Raw genomic sequence first — 17,322 nt, forward strand, 5'->3', positions numbered from 1 at the left:
CACGTGCGGCCATGGTCACCTTTGACCTTGCGGAGGGCGCGCGCACGGTCGAGGCAGGAAGGGACGACGGCGCGGCCGCGCGACAAGGGACGTAGGCGGAGGCGGCCGCAGGGACGAGCGAAGATGGCATGAGGATGGATGGCCGTGGAGGGACGAGCAGAGATGTCGCGAGGGAGGAGCCGAGACAGCGCGAGGGTGCGGCTGCAATGGCAGGGCAAGGAGGCGCATGCGGGGAGGGAGGGAGGGAGGGAGGGAGGGCGTACGTGTGTAGAGGAGAGAGCCGGCATGGAGGGCGGAGCCGACGTGGGCGTAGATGGCGTATGCGGCTGTGGAGGGAGGAGATAAGGTTGAAGATGCGGTTCGTTCGCTTGAGGCCTTGAGCGGGGAGCAAATAAGGTTGGGAAAGAAAAGAAAAGAAAAGAAAAATGAAAAGAAAAAATGAAAAGGAAAAAAAATGAAAAAAGGCTATTATGGACATTTCATTCATTTGGACTGTCGGACGAAGCTGTTTTGCCAAACGGTTCAAAAAACTGCTTTAGCTCCTCAAGTGAATCTGCTCCCCTGATGAAGCCACAACTGAAGCTGTTTTGATTGGAGCCGGAGCCCTACCAAACGGGCCCTAAGGGTGTCTGCGAGCGGAATAAAATAGGGGCATGCAGGTAATCTTGCTCGGTTGCTAATCTGGAATATGCAGTAGTAATAATTTGAGAGCAACAAAAGAAATTTTAGAGAAAAAATGTACATGTTCGCATATCTATAGACGAACTAGAGCTCCTCAAGCTTAACTGCTGCTACTAGTTGTAATCAAGGATAAACCAAGGAATGAATGAATCTAGCTGATGCTCCTCTCCATCATCTCGTTGTACTGCACCCACGAGATCTGGCGCTGCAGCTTCATCTGCGCGTAGAACCTGGCGATGAACTCCTCCGCCTTGACGTCCACCCCGGCGTCCTCGCCGTTGTCCCCTGCCACCGCCGACCCGGCCGTGCTCGCGCGGCAGGCCTCCACCACCACGTGCTCCAGCAGCTGCTCGTCGTCGCCGCAGCAGCTCAGCTCCTCCTCCTCCTCCTCGACGTCGCGCGCGCTCCGTGGGTCGTCGCCGTAGCGGTAGTACCCGGCGTCGTCCTCGTCCATCTCCCGTGCGGCGGCGGTAGCGAAGAAGTAGCGGTGGTCGTCGTCGCCGTAGAGGCCCGGGGTGTCCGGCACGGCCGGCGCGATGCAGGGGATGAGGCGGAGCACGCGCGCGGACGGGGTGCGGAACCGGAACGCCGGCGTCTCGTCGATGGAGTACTCGCGCTCGCCGTGCCGGAGCCGGTCCCGGTCGCCGCGCGCGCCGCCCAGGCCGGCGAGGCCGTGGCCGTGGCGGCGGAGCGTGCGGAGGAGGCGCAGGCTGTGCGTGTGCGCCGCGCCGCCCTTCCGCGCCCACAGCACCGCCAGCCGCAGCAGCCGCCACGCCCTCGTCCCGAACGACGACGACGGCTTCTTCATCGCCGCCTTCCCCGCCGCCATTGCGCCTGCGCGTCGAATGGAAAACGCCGCTGGATTGGATCGTTGCTCTGCGCTGCTTTGCTCAGGTGAGATGCCGAGATGAGAGAATGAGATGAGTGGGGCAGGGAGAGGGAGAGTATAAATAGGAGCTGGCGGGGCGTTGCTTGCGTGCTCGCTCCCGTTTGCAGCGGCGCGGGCGCGGGAGGAGGAAGCGAACGCGTTTAGCTAGCAGCTGCCCGACCGCTTACCTGGAGGCAGTGGGCATGATTGAGCGGGGGCGCCGGGGCGGGCGTGGCGTGTGGGGCCCGGTCGCCAGGACGAAGGTGGCCATGGCACTCGCCGGTTCACACTTTCGGGATGCTACAGCCGGAAGCCGGAGCAAAATGGTGTGCGTGATTGGGGGCTGGGTACAGAGGCCTAGTAGAGCAGAGGGAACAGGGAAGTGGCTTCGGGCAGCCCGGGTCCTGTTTAATTGAAGCTAAAATCTACGATATTTTCCACTCGCGATAAAAACAGCCCCCCGGTCATAGAGGGCTACCTCTGGTTGATGGGCGGGACGGGGGTGCGGGGTGCGACCAGCCGGCCACGGCTGTACGACCTGTGAACGTGGGGGCCGCGCCCCTGTCGTGGCCTTGGTCGGCCCTCGATGCGGCGAGCGAATTCCTGGGATTCCCTGAGCTCGCAGTTGTTTTCGTTTTCCCCACACGGTTTTGCCCTGGCCCCTGGCCCCTGGGGGCGGGGAGACGGTCCATCCCTCGTTTTGCTGCGTTTCACCGCGCCGTGGCTCCGGGCTGCACGCAAAGTCGGCCGGCAGTGCGTTGCTTCTACCCGACTACCCCTACCACTACCGGGCTGCTTCGCGCTACCTGTTGCAGTATTTCGTTTCCAGCCAGTTGTGAGCTGCAATGCAGTACTTCCCTGAGGAACAGTATGGTGTGAGATCACTCACTCCCTCCGTCAAAATAAAAATAAACATTTCGTTTTGGATTACTCAATCAATTTTAAATTTGACTATATTTAACTGAAATAGTATTAGCATATCCATTTCGAAATTGGCTTTGTCAGTAACACTATAAAAATGTATTGGATGATTAATCTAATGATATTTACTCGATATTATAAATACTAATGTGTTTCTGTATATTTGATTAAACCTGAGGTTGGTTAATTAAGCCATAAAAATGAGATGTGGGACGGTAACGGGTGGATTCGGATCGGGTGGAGTCTGTGCACCCGAACCCGAAACCCGAAACCGCATCGAACACCGATTCGGGTGATAATCCATCCACAAAACCAAACCCGCGGATACCCGAAACCCGCTTTGTATGGCAACATAGTAAGAGCAATAAGGACTTTCTATAAACATATGCTTGATATATGTGGCAGAACCGCCTAATTTAATGCCTCACAGGAGTGCTTGTCTTTCATTAGACACTAAGCACTCAGGGGAGAACACTAGATTACTCGGTTCCATCGGACACACCCCAGGGGAGAACCCGAAAATCCACATTTTTACCACCAGAATCACAAATGAGAGAATAAAGCTTACATCATTCGTAACCATTTCTTACATCACTTTTAATACAACATCAGAGTATAATATTTATTAATATAACAGCGGAATGAAATCATGTTATCAGAGTTATAAACAATTTAATATACAGCGGAATATAGACATGTGATCAGAATTACAGCGGAAATAGATATCTAATCATGGCATGATGAATTATTGATACGTAAATTATGACACAGTTGTAGTACTGTCATTCATAAAAACATTTGGTGAGAGTTATAAATAACAACTACGATCGCAGCGTAAAGGAAATCCTCTCTGAGCCCACCAGGAGGAATCCACACACAAAGGTCAGCTCAAGCGTCCACCTGTCACCTGCAACAGGGGGAAGTAAAACCCTGAGTACTCAATTGTACTCAGCAAGACTTACCCGATAGGAGAAAAGAAAAGACTCCAAGGATATGCAAGGCTATCAGGTTTGTGGGTTGCATTTGCAGAAAGCATTATTAAGCGTGCGTCCTTATATTTGATTTTTATTAATAGACGCATTGGTTCATTAACTAACCATTCTATGTAAGCACCTGTGCTACTTTCAAGCAAGTGGTAAGCAATCAGATTTCCTTTGTCCATCTTCCATCTTTCATCTTTCAGTTCTTACTACGATGCTAAACCGTAGACAAGCCGTACCGGATAGCCCGGCGATTCGCGAATCAATGCCCCCAGCTGGATACCCCGAAAACACACGCCCCGCTTGTACCCCAGGCACAAGCAGGACCGACCCATCACTCTCCTGTCCCGGGTGTCCAGGTCCCTGTCCAAACTGGGACTCCAAGCCCTCGCTCCTAAGTCCCGGACTCAGTGCGGTGCAAGGACCTCCTCCACCAAAATAAAACCCTGACAGTCGGTCCGGAAAGAGCCAGATCCGCGACAAGAGAGCAACAAGCTTTCCAAGCGCCCATACACAAGTATGTGCTCGGGATAATAAGTCTGTGACCTGCCTAGAGTCATATGCACGATCGGTCCTTAATCGACCAGACAGGGAGAAACGGTGTAACCAAGCTATGACCCGCCTCCGCGGCGACACAACTTCTTACACCCACCAATACCCAAATCATATCCCTGCCCGGTCACCATTTTTCTTTCCACAATTTTCATATTTTCCAAGTGATAGTAATCCAATAATAATATATTTCCTATCTCTCGCGAGTGACAGTCAATCACTCGACTTCTACCGGAATTCTGTAGCATAGCAATCTACCCGATCCTGTCATACTAGTAAGACTCATAGGATAAAGATATATATGCAAGTGGTGTCATTCAACTCCTTGAAACTTAATGCACAAGTATAATTTAAACTGCAGAAAGTAGGGGTTATGCACCGGGGCTTGCCTGGGTAAGATATATTAAAAATTAGTGTCTGCATCTTCAGATCATCCATCATCAACTGGATAGAAGGCCCATTGCATCATCTTCGGATTCCCAACCATCCTTCGATCGATCCGTTGATCCATCATCGTACCTATATGATATGCATGCGATGCAATGCAAAGATGTAATTAATCAACTGCAATCGTGACTCGTATAAATACACTTTACGACTCTCGAGTAACGAGTTAGTTCTAACGACGACTGTACATAGGCTACATATTCCCGTTGTCGGATAAGGCGTATTTCCCAACGATTAATTTAGTTATATAAACCGACGGTGTTTCTTTATTTTATCCTATCGATTTAATCATTATTCGAAATAAGACATCATTATCTAATTAGCAACTAGTTATTCCGGAGCTACAAAAATTACGGCGAGTAACTACTACTGCTAGGAGTCTACTATACAAATTTTAGATTCAACAATATTACCAACTTACCATATCAATTCCTACAAGTTCCCCTTTTCGTAATATTAGTATTAATTATCTCTAATTAATTATATAGCTTCCTAAGAACATTATCCACTATGTGAACAAATCATACTAGCAGGTAGATCATGATTTTAGGAGACTACAAAACTGGTTTGGCATTTTTATAATTTTTCTACACTTCATTCTCAATTTTTGAAAGGCACTAAATTAACTAAAACTAAAACAACGCAACAAGACCAGGCCTAGGCGGCCAACTCGGCCCGCAGGCGCGCGGCGGCCCAGCAGCGCGGTAAGGCGCGGCGGCCCAGGCGGCTGAGCGGTCAGCCCACAAGGGCGCGCGCGGCCTTCCCACCCAGGCGGCCCAGCCAAGCCAACGAGGGCGCGCGGCCCAGGAGGCAGCAGACCCAGGCCGACCCATGATGGGGGCACGAGCGGCCCAGCGCGCAAGTCACAGCGCGGGCGGCCCAGGGCGCGGCAGCAGGCCGACCAAGCCGGGCAAACAAGGCTCAACATGACGTGGTGGCCGCCTATTTATGAAACGACCCCTACACTTTTCTCTAATCAATCCTAGGTCACTAGTACTGTTCAATGAGTCATGTATTTTGCAAAAAGGAACCCCGTATAAAGCTGCGTCTTGGATTTATACCCTCACTCACCTCATCTTCTTCCCAAGAACAGAGCGCACGGAGCAGAGCCACCGGCCGGCGGCGAAACCCGGCAGGAGACCGCGGCACAGACGACTGTGGGCCGTGGAGGCGGCGTGGTACTGCGACAGCGAGGCATTGGTGCTCGCGCGATGTGAGGCGTGGCCACAGTGAGGACGCGCGACGCGAGGACCGAACAGATCCACGGCGGGACGCTTCGGAGCGCGGCACGGAGGTGGAGGCGTGCGCTTAGCCAGTGGTGAGGGCGAGCCATACGTCCGCACGACAAGGCCACCGATAGGTGTGACGGAAGCGGTGGAGGACGAGCTCGGCTCGCAGCACCCACGGCGACAGGCGTGCTCGCACGCGTTGGCGACGATGGGGCGCGGATGCGATGCGACTGCAACTCCAGCACGGCCAAAGGAGGAGCCGCGGTGGCTGTGGAGTTGTGCTCGACACGGTCCTGGGCAGTGGCGGGCGCAGGGCGCGATGGTGGTGCGGACACCGGGCAGAGCTCGGCTGGCTCGGCCAAGAGCAATGGACCCAGCGCGGCGGGGCACGGTGGCCGCGGCCATGGCGACCAAGCGTGAGCCACAGAGGCACGGAGGAGCAAGGCGCGGAGGAGCTTGAACGGCGGGGCAGCGCGGGACCAAGGGGGCAAGCGGGAGAGGTGGCGCTGCTGGCACAAGCAGCGGGGATGCGGCCGTGCCTGGCACGGGCGCGCTGCGCGTGGAGCTGCTGGTGCCACGCGGGACCGCGGGGATGCCAGCGCGCGGCGGCTCGGGCGCTATGGCGGCTGCGTTGAAGGGAGAGGAAGAGCAGCAGGCAGACGCGGGGCCGAGGGGCGTGCGAAGCACGGAGGGACCGCGCTCGCGGCCTGCGCCCGGGTTTCGCCGTGGAGAGAAGGAGGAGAGACGCCGATGCCTCACGGGCCCAGGCGCGCAAGGAAAAGGTGACGTGGTGCTGCGGTGACCGCGAGCGGGGAAAAAGGAAGAGGAGCGCGGGAGAAACCGACGACGGCGGACTGAAGTTCTTGTCTGGGGCGCTCGGCTCAGAAGAGAAGAGTTGAGACCGAGACAGACAGGCGCACGAGGCAGGCGTGGGCTACCGGGAAAGAAAGGTGGCCATGTATCCGACAACGGAGGCAGGCAGGGCTTGGCGCGATGCACATGAAAATGGAGGGGTCAACGCGAGCAGTGCCCTCCGATGGCTCTAGCGGGACAAGCAAGGCAGGGGCATCCCATCGCCATTGATACCGGGCCCCAGGGGCCAAGCGGTCGGAACAGTGACCAACAAAATTTTTAAAACGTCGACCAAAGCCAAACAAGTAAGACAACTTATTACATGTTTCCTATTAGGATCTCATTAGTAGGTTTTCACCTAACATGAACTCCCTACAATGTTCGTTTAGTTTTTCTTAATCGCAAAAGCGACTCACGTAAGGTTTGTTTTATCATTGCATGCGAGTTTAAAATTTAAAATCCATGGAACTCGTGTTGATAATTTCTCTTAAGCCTATATCACGGTGCTAAGTAAACTCGTAACACCAGAGGTGTTACAATATATATACGCATATTCACATGTATAAACAAGAAGCAACAAATAATAAATATTTTCATGAGTCAACTTAGAATAAATTTAATAATCTAAGTAAACAAGTTATTATTAACATATTATAAACACATGAGTTTTAATTCCAAATAATTTATTTCGGATATCCATCGGTGGAAAACCAAACCCAAAACCGAACTCGAAAAACGTGGGTGAGAAATCATTCCCGAACATGGACCCGCGAGACTCGAAACCAGCGGATATCCAACCCGAACCCGCCCGTTGCCATCCTTTGTGCACTCTTTTTTTTTTCCAAACCACGTCCTGGTGGCTAGCTCTGCCTAGCTGTTCATTTTGGGGGAAGTACCACTGTACCAGTACGTGTCATCGTGGTTTCTTAAATTATTTATATATATATAAGATAAGATTATTAATAAGACGTGAACCGCGTAATATCCGCGTTGGAGTACCACGACAACAGCATAGCATGAACGGCCTATAATGCGGCACAGGACCAGTTGAAATCATACAACAGCAGTTCCGTGTGCCGCACAACTGAAATCATACACGCCACTCGCAGCGGTGCCGCTCTCAAACATAATGAACACAGCGTTGTATATTACAGTAAAATTTCAATGATTCCACCTCACAAGATAGTGTGGAAAAAAAATGAGTTAAGCATTCCATTGAATCTGTACAGAGCATGTGAAATATATCCAATGAGCATTTAAATCGAAAATGTAGAGCCCGGACAAGGTACGTTCAGTTGGTTACCCCAACTTGCCATGCCACGCTGCAACTTCCATGCCCAAGGACGTGTTTGGTTGCCATACTGTCCTGAGGCTGCTCGCCCAGGCAAGTTGATCCGGTCGCCCGAAGTTTTGGTTCATTGCCAAACTCGCGGCATGCCGTAGCCTCACCATCACACCCTAGTTCATTTTTTACGCCAAAAGGTGCCGCAAAGTGTGACAGATGAATTGCTCACCTTAGTTTTGGCGTGGCCGCAACAGCGGCACCAATCAAAAAGGGCCTTTAGGCCGTACCATTTTAGGTTTTAGGGCTACACACATGACCTTTTTGGCACGGCTCAAAACACGGCATTAGCGTGGCACAGCACCATATAAAAAGGCATAAATTTTGGCTCATGCCTAGATCATTGACACGATGGGGCTACATGGCAGGATCCACATGGCCACATCTTAGGCTGTGCTTAGGCAAGTCGCGGGGAGAATTATGCACATCTGTTGGTGCTTGCCGGCCCTGTTCGCTTTGCTGAAAAGCCCGGTTGAAAAGTACCGTTCGCTGATTTGTTGTGAAAGTAAAACACTATTCCTTTGCTGAAAAAGTACGGCTGATAAGCCAAACAAACAGGGCCGACATATCATCTACAACATCGTCTAGAACACACAATCAGATCTCGATGCAATAAAACTGGGCAAGCTGATAAGCTACCAAAAAAAATTTGTATAGTATGGCTGCGGGCTACGGCACGAATACGGCCCGACGGGCCATGAGCCATGGTTATGCGAAGGAAAAGACCTGACCTGTCATGGCCTGAATGAAACAACATAAAGCACGAGAGGGGCGTGTCGGCCAGCACAGCACGAGGCCAGGTCCCACCTCTACTCAAATGCACCAAGATGTTCATTCTGCTAGGATGCATAAACTTAGCAACACTTGAAAAATTGAGACAAGATTGCATAAAATTGCAAAATTGTAGACAGCATTAAAAAAAGATTATCAACATGACATGCGTAACAAATAATTAATGCAAAAAAAAAAGCAAACAAAGGAAGCTTCCCACAAATTTCAGGCAAGCAATAAACGCCAAGTGGTAACAAATTTCTAATGCCCCTCTGATATCTGGGGCCACACACCCACATGGTATCCCCAGGCTGACAACCAGAAACAGTAGTCACAAGCTGGAAAACATATAGTCGAGTCAAAGAGTGCTGTCGTGCACATACTACCAAACTGCTCCTCACAAACACACCTCGTTGTCACATTCAGAATACCCAGGTTGCTTTTGTGCTAAGGCTCAACTAAATGGACAGTTCAACTGAATTTGGAGCTTTGCATACGGGAGATATGCAAAAAGGAGCAATAATACAGGCCATCAGCAACCCGAGTACATCAAATTAAGATCACTGCTGTCAACCACCATCTGGTATTTTGGTTTGGATCCACTAGTAACTAGTAGTCCAGTATTATCTAGCTACCTATTAGTTGGATGTCGTTTGGATCCACTTGCTAAAAGGTAGATGTACTGGTGGTTTTGTCTTTAATGCCCTTCCTCTTCTATTTGTTATTGATAGAAAACATGGATAAAAATAGGTGGGAGGGCAGAAGTGTCTTTTTGTAATCTATTAGCTGCTATTAGATGGGTCCGTTTAGACCCACCCTAGCTAATTTTTAGGAGCTGGATGGATTCGAATGGGGCTTAATATAGTAGTATCTACCAGTTGCCAAATGCTAATCATGGGCGTGACGCATAGGTATGACGAGCATTGGCAGCTTAGCATTGAACGAAGACAGGAGAAGGTTGCCCAATGCCCACACCAACAACCTGGGACAGCACAAGTGCACTGTGCACAATAAGGTGAAGTACAACTACGACAAATAGATTCAGGTCGAAGGACCTTGGAAAAGCCAAGGCCCAGACTGGATGTCCCAGATAAACGGCATACAAGACTTGCTTGATATGCTCCTTTCAGTTATGTAGAGACACCAACAGTTTTGGGTTATGAAAAACAAGATCTATACATGCTTTTGAAGAATATACGGCCTTTAAATTACATCTAAAATAGTATTTTCCCTAAATTAAACTTTATGCCCCCTTGCTTAAGAGAAAAGGAGAACGTTTGGAAAAAAAAAAAACCCAACAACAACAACAACAACACAAGGGAACATAAAAGATTTCCCAAGGAAGGCACTTATCAGTCATATGCCAGTATAACCTTCTCAATTTATCATATCAAATGAGAAAATGAGCTTCAAGTGCCTCGATTTTTTTCCCTTTTCATTTTTGGGGTTACAGATGCATGCACACTCACTAGTCTCTACCACACAACTAGACTGCGAAGCCCAAGGCTAACTCTATGACCTCGTGGAGCAAAAGCTTATGCCACTAAAACAATCATTGCGCCTCAAATTGGACAACCAGAATTTGAACCCCAGTCGGTGGAGTTGCTATACTCGCACAACTTCACAACCAAATAAAGAGGTAGCTCGGAACAGGGAAAAAGCCATAAAGTGCACCAGATCTCGTACTAATTGAGTAAATTTTAGGAGGCTTATATAAGAAGTCTAAATGCACTAGTAACGACTAGAACTCCAATTTTAATAAGGAACCAAAGTATGAGGCATAGGGAAGTACATGCCTATCTAGAAAGGCGAAGAGTAACTAAATTAGCCATCCAACCTGTCCAAATCACAGCTCGATAATGTGCAATGTGGGATGCTTATAAGCAGTAACAGTCCCATGCAACTGCATAAGTTTTAAGGTTTTATTAGTGCTGTATGGCACCATTTCTAACATTTGTATTTCAGATGCTCCCTTTTCAGAATAGGGCCTAGCACACGATCCTCAAAGTTCAGTACTAGTATAGGATCTTATATTGAGACCTGCTAATCGATAGATCATTCTTGTTGTGGAAGTAAAGAATACAGGTAAAAGCAGGCGGGGCTAATACACTATGCAGTTTCCTCCTCATTGTTATGCAGTACTTAGACTACCCTACCAGAACAGAATTCAATCAGTTGCCTAGCTCTGATACTAGACTTTTTGTAATCCTTCAGAAGGTAAACAATAAGAACAAACCAATTTGGGATAAGATTAGGAAGTCAGCCCTAAGAAAAGCAATAATTTCATTTGTTCCATCACAAGCTCAGAAGCATACACAGGATCACTTAAGCAGGCACTGACAATCAGGATTTATATTATGCAGAAAACAATATGAAGTACTTTAAAATAAAGCATCACAATAGTGCCAGAAAAACAATACAGTCTTCTCTGAGGAGAACTGAGAGTCACTTGGTGCTGATATAGTTCTAGATGGCCATAGTACCTTAGCCCTTAAACTGCCACTCTCTACGGCACATGGGGCAAAGGGGTGTGGATGTTTGAGAATTGACCCACTTCAGTATGCAGTGAAGATGATAAGCATGGTTGCAGGCACCCCAAATGAGCGGGCAATCGTCACCAGGGAACTTACAGTCAGGACAGCAGCCATCAAAAGCCATCCTGCATATGCCACATGTCTCATCCTGTGCATCCCACGTCCAAGAAGCCACTGCATGCCACTGAAGAATCTTGACCTTCATACTGTTACCTGGAATGCAACAATATATAGATGAGGGCCGTTGTACTCCTGCAACTTGTCATATGCAGAATCCATCGAAAAAGTAATGTATGGACAGTTTGAATTAGTACTCCACTACGCAGCAAATAAATCCTCAACCAACTGATGGAGAGAATGAGATATTTGGACTTTAATATATTACTGTTCAGAGTGACTCTTGCAGGAAAAAAATAACGAATCCATTGAAAATAGGGTTTCCCACCAAAATACAACCCCAAATCCAGATAGGTCTCCTGACAGCAATGCCAGTGCCAGTAGAGAGGAGGGAGTAGGAGTAGAGAGGAGGGAGTAGGACAAGAACTAGTGATGGAAAAGTTCCTTCAGGGTTGCTGGATGCTACATAAGAAACAGTGCCCCAGAACTGAATCAACAGGATTGCTAACTATTACACGAGAGACTATGGGATTTTCGCATCTATTGATGACTTGATTTCAAGTTTCATGGTGAGGAATAGGTATGCAGGGCGGGTTGTCCACGAACCCACAGATAGGCTAAATTTTGCGGGTTATGCTCAAGCATTTTTGCTAGTACATGCTTGACGCCTCTTGATACTACTAAACGTCCCAATTAAGTACACGATAAAACTAATCAATACATTTCCATTCCCAATCATACGAGCACTGAACTACTGATTGTACCAAAACTTCTGCAATCTACAGTACACGCATCATTGCAATTGCAAATCCGATTGAAAAGCAAAGGCACTTAGGCGGCAGTTAGGCACACTGCTGCCGACCTGCGCTCCAAGAGTCTCTGTGCGGCGTGCGCTCCTCCTACCGCTCAGCTCCCGATGCGGCCGGCCGCTAGGGTTAGGGACGGAGACGCGAGGAGGAGAAACAGAGGGGAAGACGCCACGCCTCGCGCACAGCCTCCCACGTGCACGCCGCCGCCGCCGCCGCCTCTGCGTTCCGAGCCGCTTGACGCCGCTGCGGCGTCCCGCGTGGCTCACCTCGCGCACAATCCCGCTGGACAGCTTTTCGCCGTCACTGCCTCACTTGTGCTCGCCGCTCCCGCTCCGCTGGATGTAGCCTTTGCCCGGCCTAAGCCCACAAGGCTCAGTGGACAGCACAGATCCTGCTAAGAACAAATGTTCTCGGCCCAAAATACATATTTTACCTATTGGAAAAAGTCCATATCATCTCTCTCAACTTTTGCGAAAGTCTTGTTTTTTCTTTCTGAACTCTAAAACTGGCCAAACCACCTCCTTGGACTTTTAAAACCGTTTGTTTTACCCTCTGACCGGTTATAAGCGGTTTTCAAAAGCGGTTTTGTCTTTGTCTTTTTATTTATTTATTTCGGCTTAATCTTTGAAAAATAATAGTAAATCACAAAAAATCATAAAATAGAAAATTTAATTTTGTTGGACTCTACATGTGTAGATCTACATAGAGAACATATAATATGGTATGCTTAAGTACAAATTTTTGATGTAGTTTTAAATCTATGCTTTTCTATAATTAATCCATAGCTGCAGTATTTATGGTCCAATCGTGGTGGAATTTTTAGCATGGGCTAATTATTGTATGCTTGAACTTTAATAAAAATTTCATACTCATTGGATCATGTATAAAAATTTAAGTCTCGTTAGTGTACCTACCTGTTGGCGTGGAGCATGGCAGCCGCGATGACGCCGAGGGGTCATAGGGGCTTCGGCAACTGCGGGGGCCAGGGGTCGCTGGGGCAGCGGCAGCTACGCATACTCCAGTGATGTTTGGAGCTATTACTCTATGAGGGCTCCAAGGGCTGAAACGCCTCGAACGATGGGACATGTGGGAGCACCGGGGTTGCAGGGGCGACGCCGCCCACGGGGACAATAGGGGTCGTAGACACTGAGAGCTGTTGGAGCACCGGGGCTCCGCACAGTACCGCGGTAACGGTGTTTTTAGAGTTTCAGGGGTGGAGAAGAAGACAAGGACATCGACACATTGAGCCCATGTCGCATACGCTTGACCAAACTACTCCCTCCGTCGTTTTTCGCGAAGTCAACCAATATAAGTTTGATCTTGTTATTTTTTCTATAAACCTATTCAAGAGATTATTTGATCTCTCAACAAATAAGATTTATATTATTTTTATTTAAGACGGAGGGAGTAAAAACAAGGACAATCTTGTCCATGCAACCAAACAACAGAACCGGAAGTCTTGTTCTAAAAAACAGGTATGGGACTGTCATGTCCTCTCTAGTCTTCGAATCAAACACAACCTTAAGTTATTTTTGGAACGTAGTAATTTCATATTGTCCAAAAATTTCACAGGAAACGATTTATTTTCATTGAAAATGGAAAATTTGTGGCGTTCTAAATGGGAGCTTGGGCATATTGCTGTCATCTCTGGTTCTCTTTCTGTTCTTTTCTACATGTCAGTATGTCACATAAGGTGTGTCCTAAGTCAAATATTTCTATCTTTGACCATCCATTTTTTAAAATCCTTATAGTTTACAACATATGAATTATATATTATGAAAGTACTTTTTGTGGTAAATTTAAAATATAAATTTTATGTTATGGATCTATTTTTTTTAAAAATAAAGGTTATATTTAACTTAGGACAAACCTAATACGATGTTTAAATAATAACAGAGAGAGAGTATCGGATAGTGACAAAAACACGTGCACCATCGTGCCATTTTTGCAGCCCAGCAGCCCTCGCGGTCCGGGGTTCCCAAAATCGATTGGGCTTGCTCGAAAGATGGCCGTATAGCCCAGGCGGAACAAGAAGCAGCGGTTGGTTGGCAATGTGCAGTAGAGGCGCAACGATTACGTATCAGGCCCTGTGCATTGCGCAATACATGGCGTGTTAGCTTTGAACAGGCGTGACAGAATCATATGATCTAGACTAGATCTACCGATCTCCATAAACCGCTAACAGTTCGTGCGCTTCATCCGGCAAAGGCAAAACACTCTCCTGTTCCAGAAAAGATATACTACCTATCTATTCAAGCTACAAGCAAAGTAAAATTATTTTCCTTGTTCCGCAAAAACTAGGACCATTCTTCTGTCTGAAGCTGAAGAAGACCAACGATGAGAATGGTATGTATATACTGCTGCACCACATGCGGTATACACGGTCGTATATCTTCTGGCCTGGTTTCCAGCAGGCAGCATCACGGCACGACCGACGACCGCACGAGAGAAAGTCGGCTCCAGGTCCCGGCGCCGGCGGACAGCTCATCCCCGACGTGCGCAGACGCGGGTTTAAGGCCCCCGCCCAGACCCCGAATTCGCGCCGGCTCATCATGCACCGACCCCGAGCGGCCGCAACACCTGCTTGGTAACCATGTGGTTGCGGCAGGGTCGTCTCACACGGTTCTCTCGGCAGGTACACTGGACTATGCTACAACACATGGATTAAATTTAGCTGGACCAGTTTAAAAACTTCAAACAAGATGGTGAAACGCACGCAGGTAATATGACCAGGTCACCTTTGGGAGTTCAGAGACACTGGCACAAGAAGTACAGTATATCGAAGAATCGGTAAATATGGCCACTTGTGTGCTAAGATCACCCCCACCCAGAGGGTCTTTCTCGATTCAGAACATGGAAAAGGAAGCCACGCTGAGGTGCAAAATGTTTCTCACCCTCCCATGATTCAGGTGATCATGTCCATATCATAGAGCGCTGAAATAATAGACCTTTCCTCATCGAAATAAATGCATGAAAGACCGGCTACGCAATTGGAAAGCAGCATGTTCGCTGGGCTCATAAGTACTGTTGGCTGATTTGTTGTAAGAGAAAAATACTATTCGTTGGCTAAAAATAAGCCAAGCGAATGGAGTAGCATGATGGTCTGTATATTTTCCTGACCAGCGACCAAATTGCATATGAGCACACGAGGAGAACTATTAGAAAAGTATTATCACGCAAAGAAATTTTCTTTTCCGACATTCAATTCTTCTTGAAATATTTTTGAACAAAATTAGGGGTAATTAGCAGGCAGCGACAAGCAATCTCAGCAGAGCCACTAGTTCTTTTCCTATAACCAGGGGCAACAAGTTCTCTACACAATCTCAGAACAATTTCTCTTCCACATTTTGGGAGCGAATTAGCGAAATACACCCGACAACCATCCATCGCGCATTGTAGCTGCACCTTCCACCATCCCAAGATCCCAGGTTCTGGAAAAGTAGGGGAAAATGGAAATTAGAGGCGAATAGCGCGTCACTTCATCAGAAAAACGAGCTAGCGCTATCTTGCTGCTTAAGAGGTGAGCCAAAAGGATGACAACTTGTGCTGATGAGCTTGTAATTTGCTAGAGATCTGTCCCATGTACCTGTGACTTCCCTAACCATTTCAGGAAGCAACGATGAACGATGTATGATGAGAGGCACAAGGACAATGGCAATCAATCGTACCAATAGTCCATACAAACAGTAAAATGAATATTAAAAGCTTCTGAACTTGCTGGGCAGAACCCATTACCCAGGGGAAGGACAGGACGTCAGGACCCATGCTCGGGAACCAAAGCAGCCGGCCGTCGCCGTTAGATGTCCGAGAATATTGAGAAGAAGAACGGAGGACCCGATAAAAGGGGGAGGGGGGAAGAAGAAGAAGGCGTGATCCGTACCAGCCATGGATGAGCTCGGAGCACTTGGCCTTGATCCAGCGGAACCCCCTGCGGAACGATGCCTTGACCTTGCCCTCCACCGAGTAGGCCTTGTAGCTCGCCACCCGCCGCCGCCTCTTCATCTCCGGGTCGCTGAAGCACCACACCGACCCCGCCCCTCCGCCGCCGCCGCTCCTTGTGGATACCGGCAGCGGCGGCGGCGGCGACCTGGCGGGCGGCTTGACGACGATGTCGAGGCGCCGGTCGCCGTAGGGCACGACCTCGTTGCGGTAGGGGCGGTCGTACTCACCGGCGGGGGCGGGGGCGGGGGGCGCGTAGGGGCGGTACGCGCGGTCGTAGTCAGCGGCGGCCATCGCGAGGCTAGAGCGAGACGACGCGGGGGCGGACTGCGTGGGAGTCTCGCGGCGTGGCGTTTGTGGAGAGAGAGAGAGAAACGCCGCTGCCTTTTCCGTTTTGTTTTTATTTTTCTGCTTCGGTGCTGTTGATGTAGCGCTGGCAACTTGCGAGCCAGTTTCGTTTTTATGCTTACGCTTTGATAGGCTGCCGTTTTCTTTAGAGTAAGGGGGGTGTATTTAGTCGTTTGTAAAATTCATGTCACATTGAATGTTTAGATACTAACGAAGAATATTAAATATAGATTAATTATAAAACTAATTACATAGATGAAGGCTATTTTTTGAGACGAAATTTTTAAGTCTAATTAATCTGTCATTAGCACATGTTTACTGTAGCATAATGTTGTCAAATCATGGACTAATTAGGCTTAAAAGATTCGTCTCGTAAATTAGTCATAAGTTATGCAATTAGTTTCGTAATTAGTCTATATTTAATACTCCATGTATGTGTCAAACATTCGATGGGACAGAAATTTTAGGAGTTTCTGCACGAACCAAACAGCCCCTAATATTAAACTTCACTTAAGTGATTTCATTTGAGTGATTTAAGGTTTTCTTACTCGATTTTTCTACCAATTCAAAAATAGAATACAGGCGTTAGGATTCCAAATCCGAAGGCCTACACGAGTCTATTAGGCTTAGAGCGATTACTAGAAGAGAAGGTCGGTCTTTCGGCGGTGGCCGACATAAGACGACATCGGGAGGAGGCGGCGGTGGCGTCACCCGTTAGGTTGCAGAGGAAGATGGTTGGATGGGGTAAAGACCGGGGATCTAAAGACAAAAGATGAGGAGAACATGTGATGTCCTCAACAGTCTCTATCGGATTACCGTGGCGGTGATTTGGGCCTGTTCGGCTGGTATTAAAGCTAGCTGAAGCTGTTTTATTATGAGAGAAAAATACTGTAGATTCTAGCTGATAAGTTCAAGCGAACAGGACGATGCTA

General features: G+C 48.4%; 2 protein-coding genes across 2 annotated transcripts; both read right to left on the reverse strand.

The window, feature by feature from the left end:
* Positions 1-700: 700 nt before the first annotated feature.
* LOC136500449 (uncharacterized) lies at positions 701-1,612 on the reverse strand. Its single transcript, XM_066495802.1, has one exon. It carries the CDS (start codon positions 1,508-1,510, stop codon positions 833-835), a length of 678 nt encoding a protein of 225 aa, XP_066351899.1. The 5' UTR covers positions 1,511-1,612; the 3' UTR covers positions 701-832.
* Positions 1,613-15,288: 13,676 nt separating this feature from the next.
* Positions 15,289-16,462, reverse strand: LOC136500458 (uncharacterized). Its single transcript, XM_066495810.1, has 2 exons — positions 15,984-16,462; positions 15,289-15,534 (listed from the first exon to the last, which is right to left on the reverse strand). Coding segments are annotated over exons 1-2 (354 nt in total). The 5' UTR covers positions 16,337-16,462; the 3' UTR covers positions 15,289-15,533.
* Between the last annotated feature and the right edge of the window lie 860 nt (positions 16,463-17,322).

Source organism: Miscanthus floridulus, chromosome 1 (genome assembly GCF_019320115.1).
Source record: "Miscanthus floridulus cultivar M001 chromosome 1, ASM1932011v1, whole genome shotgun sequence".
NCBI classification, from domain to species: Eukaryota; Viridiplantae; Streptophyta; class Magnoliopsida; order Poales; family Poaceae; genus Miscanthus; species Miscanthus floridulus.